Below are 16,188 nucleotides of genomic sequence, written 5' to 3' on the forward strand. Positions count from 1 at the left end.
ACGGGGCTGGGGGCCGGGGCCGGACTCCCTTCCATTTGCCCGGGGAACATCTGCTTCTGAAGAAGCACCTAAACCTCGTGGGTCTTTACGGGGTTACTCGGCCGGCGCCACAGTGACATTTAGACCTGCTAGTGTTGGTGGGCCGGACTCCCTTCCATTTGCCCGGGGAACATCTGCTTCTGAAGAAGCACCTAAACCTCGTGGGTCTTTACGGGGTTACTCGGCCGGCGCCACAGTGACATTTAGACCTGCTAGTGGTGGTGGGATTGCAGCACGAGGGAAACCGAACTGATCCGATTCCGAAATAAACAGGATTCGCACCCCGCCCCCACTTCATTTCAACGCCCAGAAGGGGGAACAGATACGAAGAGCAAGCTTCCGTCAGGTTCCCTTATTTTCAGGAAGTGTCGGCTGCCTCCGCTCTGCCTGCCCCCCGGCTCGGGTCTCGTGAGGACCCAGGCCGCCCGTCAGGAAGTCGGGGAGTCCAGGGCGCCGAGCTCCTCCTACAGCTGCAGGGACCCCTTAGTCCGGTCCAGGCGGCCACGTGGGCTCTCCGCTGCCCCAGGCGCAGAGACACATCAAGGCGCGGGGCTGGGCGCTTGTGTGCACTCAACTCAGGCAGATGTGAAATAGCTTTGATCAAAAACCCCGAGAAAGTCTCACTGATTTTTTTTTTTTTTTTTTTGTGGTACGCGGGCCTCCCTCTGCTGTGGCCTCTCCCGCTGCGGAGCACAGGCTCCGGACGCACAGGCTCAGCGGCCGTGGCTCACGGGCCCAGCCGCTCCGCGGCACGTGGGATCTTCCCGGACCGGGGCACGAACCCGGTTCCCCTGCATCGGCAGGCGGACGCGCAACCACTGCGCCACCAGGGAAGCCCCGTCTCACTGAATTTGAAAAACAGAGAATATGTTACACGGATTCCCATGGGACGATCATTTTAAGTGACTAAAATTTGGAATTGGGGGAGTTCCTGCATGCTTTTGAGACGGCCTGTGCATTCAGCACTTGCAAAGATGAGCACGTCCGCCGGGAGCCTTTGGGCTGCCAGAGCCGGGGAGCTGCGGACGCGCCGGCGTCCCTGGACGGCTCCGCGGGGCCCACGGTGCCGGGCTGGGGCGCAGGAGGGCGCGGCCGTGGAGTGATGCTGGCTCCTCTGCCCCGAAGGGACCTCAGGCCCCCAGCAGGGCTCCGCACACCAGCGACCAGGAGCCCCCGGCTTCCCCGTCAGGCTGGCTCGGTGCCGCAGTTGGGGCCGACGGCCGAGACTCCCTGCCGCCCTGACCCGAACGCCAGCTCCGAGCCCCCAGAGAGGGCCTCGCCGACATTTAAAAACAGGGCGACGTCACAAAGCCCTTCACGTTCAGAGAAAAGAGGCTGGCTGACCAGAGGGAGGACCCCCAGCAGTGCCCACAGAGCCATGTCCTGCGGCTGCAGGCGGGGGCCGCCCGCCACCCTGGGAGTCCGGTCGCAGAAGGGAGCTGGCAGGTGCCGGGGCGGAGGGCGGCCGGAGGGCCCCCGCCGCACCCCGGGGGCGGCGCGGAGTCCCCTTCCCCTCTGCCCGCGCCACTCGCGCCACCGCAAGCACGGGCAGAGGCGCTGGCCGTGTCCGGCTCCGGGTCCGGGCGTCGGGAGCGCGACTGCGCGGCGGCGGTGACCCCTTGGAGCAGGTGGCCTGAGCCCCTCCCCCTCCCCCAGGCCCCGTCTGTGAGGTCCCACCGCGGGCCTCCTCGCCACGCTGCGGGTGATCGGCCCGGGTGCCCAGGGAGGGAGGCCTGGGGGCGGGGGCCCTACCGTAGAGCTTGAAGTCTGTTATCGGGGAGAGCGCAGAGCCACAGGTGAAAACCGGGCCTTGATTCTCGCCCTTCGCCGGCAGGATGTAGGCGCTCAGGTACCCACCGTAATCCTGCGAACGAGCGGAAGGCAGAGAGAAGGGCAGGAGCGAAGTCAATAACTCACCCATGAAACAGCCTCAGGCAGTGAGCTCAGGGGCTCAAGCAGCCACTGTCGCGTAGTTCGTTCTTTAAAAAAAATTAACGTTGAAGAACTATAAGGGAGGTAAAAAGATGAACGCAAATGCCTTTCCAGCTAAATATAACGCGAGGCAAGTATCCCCCTCCTGGGCCTCGTGTTCGAGTGACACGAGGATGAAACGTGGCGGTGACTGGAGGGTGGCGGTGACTGGAGTGCGGCGTGTGGCGTGGGGCGGCGTGGGGCGTGGGGCGGCTGCCCAGCGTCCCGACGCAGCGCTCCCTGCTGCCTCTCCCGTGCCTACAGGCAGAGCCAGCCCGCCTTCTGTGATGCTGAGGGCGGGCCCACGAGGAGCCAGCGTCAAAGGGCTCCAGCACTGGTCGCCAGGACGCTCAGCTCAGGGACGCTCTGCCCGGGACGGACGTCCGCACGTGTCGTCTACGTGGGTCAGTCCTTCATTTCCTGTACTGCCCTTATTTGGGGCTGACGTGAAAGACCCCAATTTCAATGTGAGCCTTCCAGAGAGGGCAAAGCATTACACCGTATCTGCCGTGGGTGCTGGCTGGTCCAGGTGCGCCCGTTTCCTGCAAGACCCAAAGGGAAGGGGGCACAGATGTGCTGTCTTGCTGAGCAGAGGTGGGCAGGGAGAGGAGCGAAGGCCCAGAGAACCAGGGTGTGGCACGGGTCTGGCAAAGGTGTGGGCGTGCGTGAGTGCGTGTGCCGAGAGGGTGGTGTGTGTAGAACCCACACACCTGATGGAGACTGTCATGTCCATGCCATGCCAAACTCACTGTAGAATTAACTGTTTTTGATCAATATATTTGAGTTTGTTATATTATAATAGTGCTCCTTCAGCAGAACAGGAAAATCTTAATGACAGTAAGAGTCTTTTTGGTTTCTGGCAAATAATATTCATGGTCAATGGAATCTCCAAGCCTTACCAGTCATTCTGCAGTTTGTTTTTTAAAATGTGTTGACTGACAACATCAAATGCTGGTGAGGATGTAGAGCAACAGGAACTCTCATTCGCTGCTGGTGGGAATGCAACATGGTACAAACACTATAGAGACAGTTTAGTTTGGTGGTTTCTTACAAAACTAAACATCCCCTCACCATATGATCCCGTGACTGCACTCCTTGGTATTTACTCGAAGAAGCTGAAAACTTAAACAGGAACTCTCATTCGCTGCTGGTGGGAATGCAACATGGTACAAACACTATAGAGACAGTTTAGTTTGGTGGTTTCTTACAAAACTAAACATCCCCTCACCATATGATCCCGTGACTGCACTCCTTGGTATTTACTCGAAGCTGAAAACTGATATCCACACAAAAACCTGCACGTGGATGACCAGAGCAGCTTTGTTCGTAATTGTCGAACCTCGGAAGCAACCCAGATGCCCCTCAGAAGGCGAGTGGATGAACTGTGGTGCATCCAGGCAGTGGACTATCTGGTGCTAAAAAGAGATGCGCTACGACGCTATGGGAAGATCTGGAGGACCCTTAAAGGCTAAGTGAGAGAAGCCATCTGAGAAGGCGCCACACTATGTGACTCGGACTCTGTGACACTCTGGAAAAGGCACAGCCGTGGAGACGGTAAAAAGAGGGGTGGCTGCTGGCGGGGGGGGGAGAGAGGGCTGAAGAGGTGGAGCTCAGAGCATCTTCAGGGCAGAGAGACTGCTCTGTGCGATCCCGTAATGAGGAGACCTGCCATCACACATTTGTCCAAACCCACAGAAGGCACAACCTCAAGACGGATCCCTGATGTAAACTCTGGGCTCTGGGTGATGATGATGTGTCAGTGCAGGTTTGTCAACCGTAACAAAGGTAGCAAATGGTGGGGTTTGATAGTGGGGGGGCCCGTGCACGCTGGGCGGAGCAGGGGGAATTCTCTCAAGCGTGCTGTGAACCTGAAACTGCCGAATGCCCGTCAGCTAAAGGAATCGATGGCTTAGTGCCTTGGAGGGGATGCAATCACAGAGTCCACGACCCTGTATCTGAGGCGCCATTCAAAGAGGCGGGGACCCATCAGGCAGAGTGGATAAGGGCGGTGACCAGCAAAGAGCACCACACACATCCTCGGCCTGTCTCAGGGACGGGGGTGTGGGCTGCGTTCTGAAGGACGTGTGGGACCCCGTCCACACAGCACACGACGCCCAGGCAGCTGAATCTCCCACTTGTCCAGAAAGCCTCTTCACGGCTCCCTGACTCCTGAGGCTGCGTCCACAGTGACCTTTGAAAGGTCCAGGCGCGGGGGCCATGTTCAGGTGCCCACGTGGAAAGCAGCCAGAGGAGGGAGGCCAAGCTCCCAGGAGCAGAGGGCCTGTTTGGGGAAGAGCCGAGACTGGACAGAGGCTGACCTGGGCCCGGGCGCCCTGCCCTGAGCCGTGGTCAGTCTGTAGGGCAGTAACTTTCCCGTGGGGACGGGAGGTAAGAGCTGACGCCCCAAGTTACGCCCTAAGGGATCCAACTGGCTCTGAGCCTCGCAGGCTGGGAGTGGCCTCCGGCAGCACAGAAGGAGCCCTAGGACTCGGCGTCCAGGCTCTGATCCATCCCCTGGGCCCTCCCTTTGCTGCTGCACCTCCCGTGCGGGTGTGGGATACACAGCACGCGTGCTGGGACCTCCACAGGGCGATGCCTCGTCTCAGATGCACACGGCTCTCTCGACACCCTGGGCTCAGAGGTGATGATGTAACAGGTATCTCTCCGGTTACCTGTTCAAACCTCCACCTGCCATGGGGTCACTGCGAGGGCCCTCTGCAGGGCCTGTTCTCTCAGAGGGAAGACGGGTCTGTGTCTGTCTCTCTGTGCTCCTGCCTTGAGACCAAGAGCCCGCGGGTCCAGGCCACCTAACAACGGGGGAGGGGGCCAAGGCGACAGGAGGTGGTCCTCCAGGGACCCAACTCCCAGCCACGACCCCACCACACCCGGCTATGGCCCTCGGACGTGGGCCACCCCATGGAAGCTTCTCTGGTTTGACAGTTCAGTGCACGAACCTCCCCACCCCCTCCCTAGCCCGTAAGTGAACCTGCTAAATTAACGTGGCTACTGCACAGAAAGACATACAGAAATAAAGACTCCTGCCTCGCCTTCTTTCCTGGGGTACCACCCCGAGAGCCACGGCAGGCTTGTCTGAAAAGTAATTAGGAGCCGCACAGAGCACTCCCACAGGATCTGCCTTCTTTTTATCTTTCCTTCCAGATAGTGTGAAAGAAACATTGATATATGAGCTGCTCAGATGAGGGCTCCCTGCGCTGGAATCACTGAACATCTTGAGTTATTTGTAGTGAGGTGGGTGGACCCAGAGCCTGTCATACAGAGTGAAGTCAGTCAGAGAGAGAAAAACAAATACCGTATGCTCACACATATATACGGAATCTAAGAAAAAATGGATCTGAAGAAGCTAGGGGCAGGACAGGAATAAAGACGCAGCCGTACGGAACGGACCTGAGGACACGGGGAGGGGGAAGGGTAAGCTGTGACAAAGTGAGAGAGTGGCATGGACATATATACACTACCAAATGTAAAATAGATAGCTAGTGGGAAGCAGCCGCATAGCACAGGGAGATCAGCTCGGTGCTTTGTGACCACCTAGAGGGGTGGGATAGGGAGGGTGGGAGGGAGACGCAAGAGGGAGGAGATATGGGGGTTATATGTATACGTATAGCTGATTCACTTTGTTATAAAGCAGAAACTAACACACCATTGTAAAGCAATTATACTCCAATAAAGATGTTAAAAAAAAAAAAAAAGGCTCGCAGGTGGCGGGAGCAGAGACGTTCCCAGTGAATCAGGGTCGGGCCTGGGGGTGCTGCAGGTCAGGGCCTGAGCAGGGGGCATGCAAACAGGGGCCAGCAACCTCACCTTCCCAAACACGGCCACGCGCGTCTTGTCAATGTACTGCTCCTTCAGCATCACCCTGAAAGGTCAAGGAGACAGGGGAGTTAGTGCGTGCCACGGCTGAGTCGTGCAACCGTGGGGTCCAGAGCCGTGTTCTCCGGCCATTTCAAGGATGAAAACCCCTACTTTAATCAAAGGAAATATTGGAATTCTAATATCATTGGTCATTGCTTTTACTTTACGCAAAACTCAAAGCGCCCCTGCCATCACCGTGGGGCGGGGCCAGGCGTGTAAAGCTTGCTGGTTGAGAACCAGGAATGCGAAGCAGCAGAGGCTGTTCTGCAGACTCGCAGGCCCGCCTGGGTCCCCGGCTCCCTCACTTGGACCACGTGGCTCCCAGCCACCGGGCTCTGGGAGGGCCCTCCGGGGTCAGCGGGGAGAAAAGGCTCTCCGGGTGCTAGCCGGCTTCGAGTCGGGGCACGGGGTCCCCCTTCACCTGCAGAGTCCTCTGTCCCCAACTCCTGGGAGGGGTCCCTGTCTTGGACCTGTTTGGTGACAGAATCACTCCTGCCAGAGCTCTGCCTTGGATGCCACCGGCCCGGCGCCCAGGCTGGCGCTGCCCGGTCCCGCCTTGTCCCTGCCCGCATCTCACTGCTCTCCCCGTGGCCCCTTGTTTCCCGCCCAAAGTGGCTGGAATCTTTCGGGGTTCTGGACCGTCACTCGGCAGCAGGTGTCCTGCCACCTGCCGGCCAGTAACTGGCTTCTTTCTGAGCCTTCCCGCTGCCTCTCTGCATCTGGCACCACCGCGGAGCCTCCTTCCCCCAGCTTCCTGTCACCCCAGTCTGGGTGTTGCCCGGTGATTATTTTCTTGGGTCTGCTGTCTGGAGCCACCCCGTGCCCTCTGACTGCCCTTCTCAGCCTGGGGGACTGTAAACCTCCGGGTCCTGGGCCCTGAGGGTGCCCTATCCGTCTCCAGCCAACTCTCCAAGGACGCCCACGTCCTGGCACCCGGCCTGCCCTTCATGGTTGGAGCAGCGCTTCTATTATGATGTTGGAAGCAAACGGACCCCGTTCCCAGGGGTGGGAAGGGCGAGAGGGAGGGTCCAGCGCGGAGCAGCAATTGTCCTGACTTCTCACGATGATACAAATTCAGGTGACTTTTGTACTTTTATTACAGTCAGCCCTCCGTATCCACAGGTTCCACACCCACAGATCCGATCCAACCAACTGCGTATTGGAAATATTGAAAAAAAAAATCCAGAAAATTCCAAAAAGCAAAACTTGATTTTGCCGCACCTTGGTAACTATTTACACAGCATTTACATTGTACTTACAACTTACAACTGTCTACGTAGCATTTACACGTAGGGGGGGAGTATAAGGGATTGAGAGACGTGTGTATCTTCAGTACACAGAAGGATGTGTGATGGGTATGTGCATATGCTCCACCATTTTACAGAAGGGGCTTGGGCATCCGAGGACTGTGGTACCCACGTGGGTCCTGGAACCAGTCCCCGAGGTTAACGAGGGCGAACTGCGTATTACTGTTTATTTTAATATAACGAATTTCCCCAGGGTATTTGTGGAAAACTGATGATTCATGCATGTTCGTTCTGTGGATTGATCTGTTGGATTCCATTTCAGAATACTAGGGAGTACAAGAAAACTGGACCTACTACCTTCCCCTCCTCCTCGTCCCCCCCCCCTTCCCCATCCATCCCTTGAGCGTGTGTCATCTGTGAGCCTCAGTGCCAAGTCTTCGGGACAAAGGCTAATTCACAGGCCTTATTGTCAGAAGCTTCCACTCTCAGAGTCAGGGTACCTTGTGTCCAATTCCTGCTCAGCTACTAAGGGGCTGTGGACCTTCAGACATGTCACTGAAACTTTCTGGGGAGAAACAGAACAGGCTCCAGACGCGGGGACACCAGGCTCAGTGCGGGGTGAGGTGCAGGATTGCAGCAGGCAAGCCACCGGCGAGTCTGCATCCTACATGGGCTTCCCTTGGCCTCGCCCAGACGCAGGTACTCGGGCATGTGATGCCCAGGCTGGAGAAGCTGGCCGCCCCTGGAGAGGATACACACCACATCAAGGGGTGTGGGTCTCTCCAATGAAGAGCTGGATGCCCTCCACCACCCTCGGTAAAGGCCACCTGCCAACACCTCACAATCTGCACACAGAACTGGCACCCCGGTTAGTGCCTCTCTTATGAATGAAGAGGCAGCCAGGTTTCATCAGAAATGTAAAGAATCTTCCAGATGAGAGAGTCCAAACCCAAACCCAAAGAACAACAACAAAAAAAAACCAGAAAAATTCAGGAATCCAGAGGGAACAGAGATAATTCAGTGAACAGAAGAAAATCGTCCTAATATATCTAGAAAGACAAAAAATATTGAACCAACTGGACAAGAATAGTATGCTCTTGGATGAGGAGAGAAGGCTAGGGATTTTGAAGTGTCATGCCTGAAAATAAACATTCAACAGAAAGGCTGGAATATAGGAGAGAATAGGTATGATGAGAATAAACCGGAAGCACCAAAATAGTACAATAAAAGTTCCAGAAAGAAACAACAGAGAAAAGAGAAATTATCAACACATCATAGCAAAAACTTTCCAAGACTGAAGAACAAGTACTCCCCAGACTGAAAAGTCCCACGCCAATGGCTGAAATTTCAGGGTACCAGGATTAAAGACGCCCTTCTTCTGAAAAGGAGAAGGAAGCAGGCCATCTACAAGGATCAGCAAATAGAATGACATCGTTTTTCTCACCAGCAACACGTGGTGGATGATTCCAGGGCCTTCTAGATAGAAATGATTTTCTTTGTAGATTTTATATCGAGATAAACAATTTCAAATGTGGGAACAGAATAAAGACATTTTGAGATGTTTTCTAGATATATGAAGGAAAAAGTAAATAAAAAGGGAGACATATATCTGTTGCTCTTTGGCCCGTGACCCAGGGTGTGTGCAAAGGACCCAACACAGGAGAGTTGTAAAAAGGGCCTCAAAAGTGACCCTACAGACACCTGGTCCAAGCGGACCAGAAGAAAGAGGACTACAGCTCAAGAAAAGAACGTTGGGACGGACAGATTGCTAGTATGTTTGAGCATCTGGGAAGAATAGTAACAGGAGCCCGAGTGGCATGCAGGAACAACTGGAAATATTGAGAGCAGGTACCGATACATAGAAAGTTACCCAAATGAAAGACAAAGCAACACTTCAGGAAAAATTAAGTGATGTAAAGGAAAGCGGGGCACGAAGACACCACCAGGGTCTGAGGTCAGCACCGTTTACGTAGTGAGCCCGCGCCTCAGACTGTTGATCTAACCAGGCGGTTGATGGAACAGTTCCGGGAAGATGATGGTACAGAGCAGCTAAATCCTCAGCTGCGACCACAGGAAGTCATGTGATGGGAAATGGTGACGCGGTGACAACTGTGTTGAGAAGAGAGGAGATGAACACTCGATGAAGGAGATGATGCGGGTGAGGGTGGCTGTCTCCGGGAAGCAGGGCTGGTGGGGGGTTGGGTGAAGGGCAAGGGAATTTGTGTGGATCATTTAAGCCTTTGTTATGGGTTGAATTCTGCAAAATATGTTGAATCTGCCAGGCTTAGGAGCTGGAGGTGTGTGCAGGCGCATACACACACACACACACGCACGCACACACGCACACGCACACACAGCCTAGGCTGACCTTCAAAGCACGGCAGGCATGCCTACACACGTGGAACCATTGAATACGTTTCTCCAAGTTTCTGAATTCTCTTCTTATGACCCAAATCCCTGATACACAGACGTGCGTCTGGGAATCCCTGGTGAAATGGTCAACCTGGCCCCATGAGGATTTGCCCCACGGCCTGAGGTCCAGACCACGATTGCTGGGATCGTGTAGCAGTCTGCGGAGACCACGGAGCGTGGAGTGAGCCGCGTGAACCTCAAAGGGCATGGGGCCGGGGTCTCAGGCGCCATTCCAGTTCATAAAATAGATCGGGCTCTACTTCCACATTCGCAGGCAGCCTCTGGTCTCCGGCAACCCCTTCATTTAATTAGCTGGCGAGTCACTTCCTGATCTGAAAACCACAGGCCTCGGTAATGACCCTCATTTGTAAAGTGCTCGGGAGTCTCCCAAGGAAAATAGTTTTTTCCAAATATCAAGTATTTCTGTTATATCTTCTGCTATACTTGCACGCACCAGCCGCGCAGTTCCTGTGTGACGGTTGCTTCCTGGTGAGCAGTGGAGCCCCGAGATGGAGCGCAGGCTGACTCGGGCGCAGGAGAGCACGTTTCATCGCTGGGGTGCTCCGAGGCGCAGCAAGACCCCGGCGTCCTTCTCGATGGGGCAGGCGCTGAGCTCTGCTCCACACAGTGCAGGGCTTGCAGAGGCCCCGAGTGAGGACGGGGGAGGCTCCAGCCTCCAGAAGCGCGTCCGGGGGAGGTGGGCTGACACCCTGGGAGCAGCAGCGCTCGCACCTTCCAGCCTTCCACGGGTCCACACCGTCTCAAGCTGTCCCCGCCAGTGACCGGCATGGGGTCGTCCGAGACCCGCCTCAGCTTGGCAGAGATGCTCGAAGCCCAGCTGCCACGGGAAGCCCGCTCTCTGGGTCCCGTCCTTCCCCGTGTCAGAGCCCCTGCAGTCTGACGGCTCTGCCCCTGCTGCGCTCTGGGCCCCGCATCCTGCGCAAACACACCTTCTGCGCGTCTAAGCGTGTGTTGGCACCGCTTCCCGGGGACCCAGGCCGACGCAGGTGTCACGGACCACACAGCTGCTCTCAGCACCTTCAGGGTCAGGGAGCCTCACGGCCAGAGACTCGACGGGGCAACAAGGAGGGGCCCGCGGGAGGAGTGCGGTCGGCACATTTGTCCTGCCCTCTGCGGGGGGCAGCAGGGCGTCGCGAGGGACCCAGAACTCACCGGCCAGCTCCGCGTCCGCCTCCGTTATTATCTATTCACTTACGGACCTGCTGACCCTGCTGCAGAAACGCTTCCTCCGCGGCACGGCGCTGCCCCCGCCCTCTCGGGGACTCCGACAGCCCTGACTGGCCCCCTGCTCCTATGTCGCCAGCCCCATTTGAATGTTTCCTGCCAGGACTCTGACCCATAAAACCTGCTACGCCGCCACCAGCATTACGGTTCTGAAAAATAAAGGTGGCCTTGTCACCTCCTTGCTGAACTCCCCTGAGGGACCTCTGCTGCTGGGAGGGCAGGCGGCGGCTCCGGAAGATGGTGTGGGAGGGTCTCAGCCCGCCCCACGTCTCCAGGCGTCCCCTGGCCCCAGCGCGGCCCACACTGGGCTTACTGGGGGCCCTGGACCTCACGCGCCTTTGTGTTACCGGGACCGCCGCTCACAGCATCGCATCTGTGCGGGACGCGCGCTCGCGCCCCCGCAGGCAAATCCTCCCACCCTCTGAGGCGGGGTCTTAGCAGAAAGCCACCTCCTCCTAGAAGCCCCTCCCCGCAGGGCTGTGTTCCTCCGCTCCCAGGCCACCCGTTCGCAGGGCCCTCGCCGGGGAGGGACACGCCTGGCGGCTGTGGTCGGGGGAGACCCCCTGGGCTCCAGGACTTCCTCCAGGTGACGGAGGAAGTTGGCACAGGTGCCCGGGGGTGGGGAGCTTTGGGGAGCTAGGGTGGGGGGGCTGGTCTCAAGGTCTCTTAAACTGCACAGACTGGGCTATTTCTTTCCAATGAAAATACAGACCCAGATCCTAAATAAAGCTTCGCAGAGTTTTCCACGGCTTGAGACCCTTGGGCATCAGCTCCCGGAGAAGGTCTGCGTGGCTGCTGACGGCTGTAAGGCTTGCGATGGTATGTGTTCCTGTTCCTGGAAGCCTCGGTGGCTTAAGAGCTGACATTATTTACCGTTGTTCTGGAACAGGCTCTGCCCTGTTTTTGAACAGATGGCCGATCAATCCCTTATTTTTAGAAACACCGTGAGTGTGAAACAGCCTGTGCCCTCTCGTCCCCTGCTCAGAGTGGGGCGGCCACACCAGCCAGGCTGGCAGGATGTCTGAAGGACGCTGCGTCCTCCCCCAGGGCCTCGGGGGGCCCGCGAGGACCCCGGGCTTCCTGGGAGGAGTCAGAGCAGACGAAAAGAGGGGGGGCTCCGAGGGAGGGGGCTCTGTGGTCATCCTTGGCCCACGCGCTTCTCCAGAGGGGTCCCTGGGGCCCACGTGCCGCCGCTGCCTCTCCTCCTTTCCCGGCTGTGTTGTCACCACCCTTCCTTCCTCCGCCCGGGGCGGTGGACCTGCCCCAAGCCCGCCGGGTCTCAGGGGCGTTGCCCCCACTGCTCCTGGGTGATGCTTCTGGGCTCTGCAGTTGGTGGGGAGACACGAGGTTTGTTGGGTGCCCCTGGGGAGGCTCCTCCCTTCCTTCCTGGAGGTTTCTGGAAGTGGCTCAACCTGCTGGCGGTGCTCTGGCAGCCGTCCTGTGAGCGCGAGAAGAGGCTCAGCACAAGGCCACGCGCTTGGCTGAGCGGAGAGACGAGAGAGCCGGGCCTTCGGTGGCACCGTCGGGCCCCTGAGCAACCAAGCTGAGGCCTGACGTCCCCCGGACTTGCAGCGCCAATACAGTGTCGCGTTTTTAAAGCACGTTTAACATTGGGTGTGTGTGCGCGCGTGTCTGTGCTGTTGTTATAACTTCCAGGCAAAGGCATCCTGACGGGCGCGCCTTCCCGGACGCTTGGGTCCTCAGCCATCTCTCCCACTCCTGTGCTCTGCCTGTAGCACATGCTGGTCTGATCGCGTCGCCTCTCTTCACCAGCTCACGACTCCCTTGAGGAGAGTGGGCCATTCGTTCACGCACTCGTGGTTTCATCCACTTAGAAATTATTTACTGAGTACACACCACGTGCCATCAATCTTTTTAAAAACAAGAGAGAAAACGTTCTGAAAAGTCAGTAAAGTGAAATCTTTTAAACCTGCAGAGCATACAGTCCTGATGACACCTGGGGTGCCATGTCCAGCTTTCTTACAGCCCTTCAGTCAGCAGTTATTCATCTGGGCGCCGTGTGCCGCCCTTTGCAGATGCCCAGCGTCCAACCTCGCGCACCCGATTCACGATGAGGATGGCAATCGTGCCACATGCCCTCCCTGTCCCTCCGCGCACCGGGGTCTGCGGGTCTGGCTGCATCTCCCGGTAAAGTCACATTTGGCCCTACGGTCCGCTGTGCCGTAAAACTGTGAAAACGCTATTTCTACAGATGCGCCTGCAGGCCCGTTAGCCGGGCACAGGTGCTTGATGTCTCTTATTCCGGGGCAACAAGAAAATTCAATCAGTAACTCTGAGCATCGGTCCCCGGCACTAAGCCCCTTTCTGTTCTCGGTGACACTCTATCAGTCCTGCTGCCTCGGTGACAGGGATGTGAAGAAACCAAGGGACAAAACGTGCCCGTCAGCGGGGCTGAGCGGGGGTTCTGACCTGCCGCCTGGAAGCGCAGGGGGTCCTTCCTCAGGAACGCGGTGACCCGCTGCATGGCTCCAGCCCCGCTCACGTCCTCCCTCTCTCGAGCCCCCAGCCCGGCTCTCCCCCCGTGATCAGCGGCCAAGGTCTACGACCACAGCAGGCCCACGTCACGGTCTCTGCACCCGGTTTCAATCAGGGAAACGGACAGGCCACCGAGCTATGTGATAACGAGGATACAAGTCTTTGGGAGAAGATTACTAGCAGGAATTCACTGCGGAATTGCCCGAAGACTTTGTAAGTACGAGCAAATCGCAGGTGAAACGTGTGTTGACAAGAAACACGCGTCTGGAGAGGACCACGGCGCAGCCCAGACAGGAGCCGCGGCCGCCCCCCCCCGCCGCCCCTCCGTTCCAGTGGTGCCTCCGGGGTCCTCACCTCACAGCCTCCATCTGGTCCTTCTCCTCCAGGGAGCCCAGCCTCCGCTTCACCTCGTGCAGCAGCTTGGTCCCTTGGAAGCCGCTGCCGCGGCCGTCGCACTTGACCACCACGGCCCCGTGGCTACTCACCATCACCGTCTCCCAGCTCACCTCGAACTTCTCGGCCACGCTCTGGCTCCCCGGGGCGCCATCCCTGGAAAGACAGGCCAGGCCTCGGCACGCGGCTTGCAGCAGCGGCTGCTCCAGCCGACATCGGGTCCGCTGATGCCCCAGGGGCCGGCCGTGCCCTCCCCGGAGGGCGCCCGAGACCGCGGCCACGACGCCCGGCTCCACACCTCGGCACCCCCGGAGGGCGTGGGGGAGCTGAGCTCCCAGGACCACCCCGAGCACGAGGTCACCGAGGGGCATGTTCTCGGGGAGAGGAACTTTGAAAAGCCCCTCCACGTCCCCCCTTTGCTTGTCTCCCCACACGGCCTGATGCGTCCTGCCCTTCCTGGGCTCAGTTTCCCAGGCTGCCGCCTTGGTCTCCGTCATGTGTTGCTCCTTCTGGTGGCCCCTGGTTTGAAGGAATTCCCTCCGTTCTGGTTCGCTCCGGAGCAGAGCCTGTGGCTGACCTGGGTGGCCTTTCTGTCCGCGTCCCCGTGGGGCAGCCTGTCCACCGCCCCCCGCGGAGTATCGCCCATGCACTTAGCTGGGTGGGGTGTGGGTTCTCTTGTTCTCGTGGCGTCCCTGTTTCCCGCCTGGAGGCACGACCGTGTGAGCTCAAGTCACCCACGGCGCGTGTTCTCACCCGGGAATCGGCCAGAGCTGCCTACGGGCCTTGCAGATGGGGACACGGCTGTTGAGCGTTCACTGGCACTAATGGGGGTGAGGAAGCTTCTAAGAGACTTTCCTTCTGGAGGGGACAGGGTGAGCAGGAGGGACGGCCAGCGCCAGGCCCAGGGCCCTCAGAAACGGCAACAGACGCAACGCCCCTTCTGAGGCTGGCCGCCCCCCAAAGGAGGCCACAGCTACTGCACCACTGTCATCCTGGCCTTCTGCCGGGACAGGAGTGCAGGCAAGGGGTGTGTGTATGTGTGTACGTGTGTGTGGTGTGTGTGTATGTGCTGTGTGTACTGGTGTGTGTATATGTGGGTGTGGTGTGTGTGTATGTGCTGTGTATACTGATGTGTGTATATGTGGGTGTGGTGTGTGTGTATGTGCTGTGTATACTGGTGTGTGCATATGTGGGTGTGGTGTGTATGCATGTGCTGTGTATACTGGTGTGGTGTGTGTGTGTGTATGTGCTGTGTATACTGGCGTGTCGTGTGTGTATGTACTGTGTATACTGGTGTGTGTATGTGGTATGTGGCTTGTGTGTGTATGTGAGCATGTGTGTGTGTGTGATGTGTATATTTGTGTAGTGTGTGTATGTGTGTGTTTGGTACATTCGTGTGGTGTGTATGTGTGTGTATGTGTGTGTGTGTGTGTGTGTGTGTGTGTGTGTGTGTGGTCGCTGGCAATGTCCAGACAGCGAGGACAGCGGGTTAGTGACCAAGCTGGAGCAGCACAGTGGGTCGTGGCCAGGCGTCCTCACAACGCAGCCTTCGTCACTGAGGGCCGGGCCCCAGGCCGGGCGCCAGGCAAGAAGCACAGGGTTAGTCAGGCTCTGGGTGGGCGATTTCACTGTGGTCCCTAAGGAGCCCCAGTGCAGGCCCCTGCTCCCCCCTGGACCCTTTCACATGAACACGGGCTGCGTCCCCAGAGGCCCCGAGGCTCAGCGTCTCCTCCGTCCCACAGCCACTCAGGCACCCGAGCGAGCGAGAGCCCTAATCAGGACCCAATACGTCAGAGGTGCTTCGAAAGCTCTTAAGTTGCTCTCGACACCTGAACCAGAAGCTTGCTAATTAGCACAAGGCAGATCTGAAACCATCCTGAGGGCCACTGCCTGGTGTTCAGGGCCGCCTGGTGGCACTGGAGGAGCCGCTGGCCCCAGCGAGACCCTGCCAGGCCCGCCTCCGTTTCTAGGGGCCCCGGCGCCCGGGGTGACCTCGGGTGCATCCGTCCGCCCTGCACGGTGAGGCTGGGCTCCCCACAGCTTTCCCGCTGTCTCTGGGGCCGCTGACCGGCCACCGAAGCACGGCTCCCGGAATGTGACTCGAGTCCTGCACTCACTGTCGCAAATCCCCCGAAATCGACTGGGGCCCCACTTTCCTTTGATGTCTGGGGTCACCGGCTGTTACAGAAAGAACGTGCTAAATTGTTTCCAGTGTTTAGTTTGCAATGGATATCAGGCTCCCGCTTTTACCATCTTCTTGAGAGTTTCATCCTGGGATACTTACACCACCAGCAGCAAGGGGTAGTGGGTGGTGTCGGTGAAGGTCGCTGGCTTGAGGATCTGAACCGGCAAGTCTAGGCAGAAACAGAACACAGGGCAGCACGTTAGGGGCCAGGAAGGGAGGGGCGGGATGGGCGCTGGCTGGCTGTGCCCCCCCTGGGGTGTGCTCCTGGGGCCTGGGAGACGGGCACTCTGGAGGGTTAAGGCCGGTCCTCCACAGACAGGGGGACTC

General features: G+C 58.0%; 1 protein-coding gene across 1 annotated transcript in view; it reads right to left on the reverse strand.

Annotated features, from left to right (window-relative positions):
* Positions 1-16,188, reverse strand: part of DPP6 (dipeptidyl peptidase like 6) — an 824,646-nt gene that overhangs the window by 3,877 nt on the left and 804,581 nt on the right. The window contains exons 19-22 of the mRNA XM_024129132.3: positions 15,961-16,030; positions 13,638-13,832; positions 5,833-5,887; positions 1,792-1,903 (exon numbers count right to left, since the gene is read on the reverse strand). Of these exons, the coding sequence (XP_023984900.1) occupies positions 1,792-1,903; positions 5,833-5,887; positions 13,638-13,832; positions 15,961-16,030 (432 nt within the window). The remainder of the gene's footprint in view (positions 1-1,791; positions 1,904-5,832; positions 5,888-13,637; positions 13,833-15,960; positions 16,031-16,188) is intronic.

Source organism: Physeter macrocephalus, chromosome 5 (genome assembly GCF_002837175.3).
Source record: "Physeter macrocephalus isolate SW-GA chromosome 5, ASM283717v5, whole genome shotgun sequence".
In the NCBI taxonomy this organism is placed as follows: Eukaryota; Metazoa; Chordata; class Mammalia; order Artiodactyla; family Physeteridae; genus Physeter; species Physeter macrocephalus.